This window comes from Apium graveolens, chromosome 6, assembly GCF_009905375.1.
Source record: "Apium graveolens cultivar Ventura chromosome 6, ASM990537v1, whole genome shotgun sequence".
Classification (NCBI taxonomy): Eukaryota; Viridiplantae; Streptophyta; class Magnoliopsida; order Apiales; family Apiaceae; genus Apium; species Apium graveolens.
In genome coordinates, this window is record NC_133652.1 from 258,677,214 (window position 1) to 258,683,880 (window position 6,667).

The following is a 6,667-nucleotide window of genomic DNA, read 5'->3' on the forward strand; positions in this document are numbered from 1 at the left end:
AATCGAGTATTGTTAAATAAGCTTCAAGTGTTAATATTTAAGCTCCATTCTAATTTATACTAAACTATAATAACCGAATAAGGGTATAATTTGTAGTTTGATTAACACTATTTTTGGTTATCCTTTCGATCACGAAACTCTTAACCAAATAATCATAACCATTAGATCCGAATACTAAAAAAAAATACACCAACCATGCTTACAGGTTCGAATCTCGTCAACGACAAACATTTATATTATTATTTATAAAATTACAAATAAATTTTTAGGTTCGAATCCTGCTAATAACAAATATTTATATTAATATTTATAAAAAAATACACTAACCAAGTTCACAGATTCGAACCCCGCCAACATCAAACATTTAATTATTATTTATAAATAAGATTAATGGTTCAAATCTCATCAATCATATACTATTTTATACTATACTATTTGATTTAACTTAAAGTTATACACAATCAAATATAATTATATTGTTATTAATTTACTTATTTAATTATTTATATTAAAATTTTAATAAAATCATATAAAATAAAAATAAAAAATCTAAATATTAACGGAATCCGTGCATCACACGGGTTTTAAGTTAGTATATATAATACTTGTATACCCATAATTTTACTATTCAAACTCAATCCTATCATGAATAATTATGTAATTTAAAATCAAAAATGGAACTTAAAGAATAATATTTGGAACTTATTTAACAATTACCTTTGTTTTTCAACTAATTTGAAATAAAAATAAATAGTAGTGGTCAAATAGGTCATCTTCTCTCCGACCTCCCAAGTCAATAAAAGACCACAGTATTGTTTTCTTTTTGTTGTTGTTGTTGGTGCTGCTGCTGCTGTGCATCCCCTGTCTCTACTAACTAAAGCCACCCCTCATCACTCAAATCTTTGAAGAATGAGTATGAAAGACAGAAAATCAAGTAATGAAAATGGTCACTTATCTCCCTTCAATTTTGGCAAATTGGTTGATCCTCATGCTTCTTGGGACATGGTTTGCACCACCATTTTCATCTATATATAGATGTGTATTTGTTTTCATGCATTCATTTTTCAACTGCTTGTTATTCAATATAAGCTTGCTTTTAAGTTGTTTTGTATTGTATTAATGCATTGCATCTTTTTGTTACTATTATGTATATCTAGCTCGCTTTGCTTGCAACAATTGAGTAAAGTATGGGTATTTAGTATAATGGCATTTGGGTCGAAATATAGCGTTTCGATTATTCGAAATGAATTGTACTGTATTGTTGCCTCTATACTGTTGCATTGGGTCTGTTCTCTGTTGGAGAATATAACCATACTAAGAAACTAAACAGGTTTAATGATTACTTATGTGGTTAATGATTTCCCCGCAATTGTTTCAGGATCAATTAGGGGATGTTTTACATTGGATTCGACAAATTGTGGCCGTATTATGTGGGTTAATCTGGGGGGCCATTCCTTTGGTTGGAGGAATATGGATTCTCATGTATGTTCTTTTCTTCGACTTTCTTTCTCAAATGTACAAACACAAACATGTTTAATGTTATTATTGCTTGTGCAATTTTCTTGCTTTTGCTTCTTATGATGCCAGAGGTGTGTAAATTACTTTGTTTTAATATTAGATAGTTGCTGGTATCATGTCTGTTTCATGAAGAAATTTAAAGGGAATTAAGGGAGTACATGACAAGTAGCAGAGACTTACCTTTGCAATGAACCTATTTTATGATCTTAACTTCACCTCTCTGCTTTTATTTTTATCAGTGTCATTGCGAAAAAACAATCCCAAACCAATGTCCAAGTTTAATTTTTTTGTTAGGCTACTAATATCACAATCTTCCAAATTAATTCCCAAAGTACCAAAGGCATTTTTTGATGACCAGAAAGACCATGGAGCTCCTATGCACTGATCATGTTCTGTTTTAATCCCTATGCGTGGATAAATAATCTTTTAATGGTTGATATGGAACCAAAGTTAAGCTAATATTGGTGTGTAATCTTTGGTTCAGATTTCTAGTTCTTTCTTCTGCAATCATATATTGTTATTATGCAATGATGCTAAAGGTTGATGAAGAAGATTTTGGGGGTCGCGGAGCTCTCCTCCAAGAGGGCCTATTTGCTTCCATAACTCTCTTTCTGGTATTCAATACCTCTTCTGTTCTACGGTTGCAGTGTAACATTTAATGTTATTAAAACTCACATTGTTCTTTCCTTTTCAGCTCACATGGACTCTAGTATACAGCTTGGGGCATTTCTAAGGGGCAAGCATCTCAAAGAGCAGCTTCTCCTTCATTAGCCCTCGACTGATCTACGAATTTTGTAGCCGGATTGTACAAGTTTGTCTTCACTGAACTAAAATTGTTGAGGGATTTTGTGTCAGCATTTTCGACCTTTCATGTGACATCCATGATACTGCATTTTCAGAATTTTCTCTAATATGTTAATATTCATTGGCCTCGAAAAAGTATTCATTGGTCAGATGACTGCTGTGTTCTTGTCACGTAAACAAACCCCGCATGAAGAACTATATAGGGTTATGTTACATTTGACTCTATAATATAGAGCTAGGTTGGTAATTAGCATGCAGATGGAGCGAAATTATAAAAACTTTGTAGTAGCTGTACATCGCCAGATAAATTATTGATTCAAGTTGTTTCTAAGGTATGGGTTAATGTACTTAGAGTATCTCCAACCATCACCGGTTAGCTAAAAAGTCTAGGTGACACAGTTATATATATATTAGCTAAAAAATATATTACCTCTGATAGCCATTAGCTAAAACATCAATGCCAACTTTCTGCCTTATTTTAACCTAACTTTGCACATCAATACACATATATTTATATTATATTTATATTTAACATATATATATATGTTCAAATTTTTATTTCATTATTAATATTTTAACTTTATGTTATATTAAGTGTCAAAATATGATTTTCTTATTGACCAATTTATTAATGATTTTAATAAACATTACGTATTTATAAAAATATTAGTAAATCTAATCTAATCTAATATAATAAAATATAATATAATAAAATATAATATAAATATAAATATAAAACTTTATTATACATATAAGTATTATGTTTTTTTAACACATATAAATGTCTTATTATAATTATATAATTATATATTCAATATTTTTTCATTGAATAAATATTTTATTTTTACTTGTATTTAATTAAATATTTAAATTTATTTTAACATGTGAAATTTCTATACATATAAAATAATTTGAAAATACCTATAATATATTATTGTTGAATTTAGCTAATCAATATAGGTAATACCACCGACTTAAATAACCTTACATTCAACAAAATTTTAGATGATGATAATTTAGCTAACTATTTTAGCTATTATGGTTGGAGATGCTATGGTAGAAGTTGAACTAGTTTTTCTTTTGTCCCTTCTCTTCTCCTTCTCTTCTCAACTTGCAACTCTTTGAATTCAAAATAAAAACCAGTTACCAGTTAACAGCATATCAACCACTGAGTCCTCTATTGCTAAGTGTAATTTTCTGTATATTTTCTTTAGGAACAAAGCCTCCTCATGAAAACTACCAATTGTATGCATTTTGTAGTTCAAGGAATTAATAAAATCTAACTCAGTCACCCTGACATGTGAAGTGACTGATACAGTTAAACTACTTGCAGCTACAGAGAAGTGGGAGTTTAGAGCATGGGCAAAGCAGTCCCGGCTCTTTCATAGGACCACTCAAAATAATAAAAAAATATGAAATGTGACTCTCTTTTGCATTGTACTGTGTTGAAGTGAAATAGGCGGTCCTGTTTGGTGGAACTGTCCCATTTGATTACTTTTTTTAATCTGTATTGACCAACACCACTTGCATATATGGTCTGTTTTTTGCATTTTTTTTGTGTTTAGCTTTACTTTCTAACTTAACATTAATATTTATAATGTATATATTTCTAACGGTAATTTTTTTATTTATAAATACTCAATTCTCACACCTTATTCATCATCTCCACATTTTTTAAATTTTTTATTTTTCCTAGCAAAAGATGAATCCAAATAATTTCAACAATCCTCCACCTTCAAACTCTCAAAATTCAAACCCTCAATTTCCATTTCCATATTCATATCCAAATCCCTATTTTCCAAATCCACAAAATTATAATTTTAATTCTCAAAATTCGAACAATTTTCATATTCACATAGTTCTCAAATTCCATTTTCATGTCCTCAAAATTCTCCGTACCAATTTGCATTTCCTCCATTTTCAAATTCACAATTGGAAACTCAACAAACACCCACGGATCTCCACGTTCGCAAGTGCCGGTTTTTAGTAACCCAAATTTTATTGATCTAAATGATACTCCCTCTGCCCTCTCAATTCTTTACATTCGTACTTTACAGTTGCCTTAAAATGCGTGTCAAGCATGTGAAAAAAACTGTAAAGAAATCAGAGGGACGGAGATAGTAATATTTTTAAAATTAAAACACTAAATTAAATTAAGTTTAAATTAACATTAAATTAAATTTAAATAAAATTAAGTTTAAATAAAAATAGAATTACCAAAAGAGTTTTACTAATAAATTAAATTTAAAATTTAAGTTAAATTAATTATATTAAATATATATTATAATAATAATATAATGGGTTTTACAAAATAGGGGAAGTGGGCTTCTAGCATTGAATGGGGTCTTTTTTTTTATAAAACCATTGAGGATCATTTTTTTATAAAACCATTTGGGTGTGAGGTGGCAAGAATATGTAAGTGGGAAGGGGGAAGTGACCCCCACGGACATGCTACAAAACATTCACCCACCTATGGAACTGATGAAACATAAGTGTAATTTGAGGAGTCTACATTTTGTGGAGAAAATATGGACAAGGCATTACATTTTAAAGAATATAAGGGTGGAATTGTTTGTATATAAATTCTGAATCAAAATATATGCCATATGTTATATGTTTTAAATATTCAAATTTTGAGGTATTGCAACGTATATGAAAAAGAGAAACTACAAGAAAGAAAGTGGTGCAACTATGCATGCTTGCTGATTCGTCTCAAATTTCTGTTGTGTGTAACAAACTTTGAATTTGAATGATGCAGCAGGCAAAGCAAGAGAAGTGGAAGCATGTATCTGGTTTACTATTATAAAGGTAAGCAGGTGAGGTTACCCGAGAAGAACAGACGTTCAATTTATAACACCAATCTTATGAATCTGAGTTTACTATTGTAAGCAAACTTTATTATTTAAAAGTTAAAACTATGGGTTTACTCTTCAAGGTCCAACGTAAGTTTTGAATAGTAAAAAACTTGCAAGGCCTAAAATTAATGCGGATACTGGACATCTAACTCAGCAAAATACAGAAACGCACTTGGTAAATAAGACTAACTTGAGAATCTATCATGATTCTGGAGTGAAGCTGAAGCATATGTAGTGTAGTGAGCGGGGAGGCAGACGATATGAATTATGATAATACGTGACAATATATATGTTTGGGACAGCCGATATGATAAATTATACAAAGGGACCAAACATCAGGCTATAGGCGTGCCTCTCTAATTGCAAGCATGTGTTATGTTTGACATCAATTTCAATTGTTAGTTTTCACTGTATCACCATCATTCTCTTCTTTACCCACTCACCCATTTAAATTCATATATGATGGTTAAGTTAAGCTTGTTGGTCCCCAAATCTTACCTAAAATCATATCTATATACAGTCATTATGTTGCGTCCCTTGGTCATCATTGATGAGGCCAAGGCTTCTCTACTGTTTCTTCTATTTGATATCAACTTTGAAATTTGAATGAATGCTGAGATTCTTGTTGGTATATGTTACTCTATCTATTATTCATGCTAACTTGCTCAACTGGTAAAGTACTACCTTAAACAAATGGAATTGCGTGAAGTTGAAACAAATAATTTGGATTTTGTTGTCCATTATGGTCCTACAATTCGGGGTGCCAATTGGAATCATAAATTGGACCAGCGGGACATTTTTTATTCCTATCCTATGCATGCCAACTGCTTACGCTTAAAACTTAAAATTGCGATCTTTTTGTGTGTTGGTCATAATTTTCTTCCACTTTATTACGAAACTTATTATAGAAACAAGTGCAGATTTTTGCACAGATCTACGACGATTCTGTGTTCAGAACTCTGTAATGTTTTTCATAATATTATTTATTTATTAAAAAATTCGTATGTTCAATACTTCAGTTTTTTATATCTTCTAGAAAATTATTACTCAAAAATTATTATATTTTAAACAAAAGTTAGTTTGAACCGTTTTTCTATCAAAAGTTAGCTTGAGTCGACCTCCCTCAAACAAAAGTTAGTTTGAGCCACCCTACCGTTAAACATATTATTATACAAAAATATTACTCCCTCCATCTCATTTTAATCTCATTTTAATAGTCAATTTTGTAAATTTCACACATATTAAGAAATAGAAGATACAATATCATTTTTTTGTTTTAATACACATATTACAACTTAATTTTTACACATTTCATTAATGACACATACTCCAACAAAAAAGTAAATATACATGTATATTTATACACACACAAATTATAAAATAATATGCATTTTGAATTTCCATACAAGAAACATTTATGAGCAGGGTCTTTTAATTACATTGAAACTATAAAATTTGTCATGCGGTCAAACACAATACTAATAAAAAAT

The 6,667-nt window shown here is 30.1% G+C and overlaps 1 protein-coding gene across 1 annotated transcript; it reads left to right on the forward strand.

The window, feature by feature from the left end:
* The first annotated feature begins 772 nt into the window (after positions 1 to 772).
* Positions 773 to 2,473, forward strand: LOC141667139 (uncharacterized). The gene is made up of 4 exons (XM_074473520.1): positions 773 to 1,005; positions 1,379 to 1,482; positions 2,003 to 2,132; positions 2,213 to 2,473. The coding sequence occupies exons 1-4, from the start codon at positions 910 to 912 to the stop codon at positions 2,249 to 2,251; spliced, it is 369 nt and encodes a 122-aa protein (XP_074329621.1). The 5' UTR covers positions 773 to 909; the 3' UTR covers positions 2,252 to 2,473.
* The last annotated feature ends 4,194 nt before the right edge of the window (positions 2,474 to 6,667 follow it).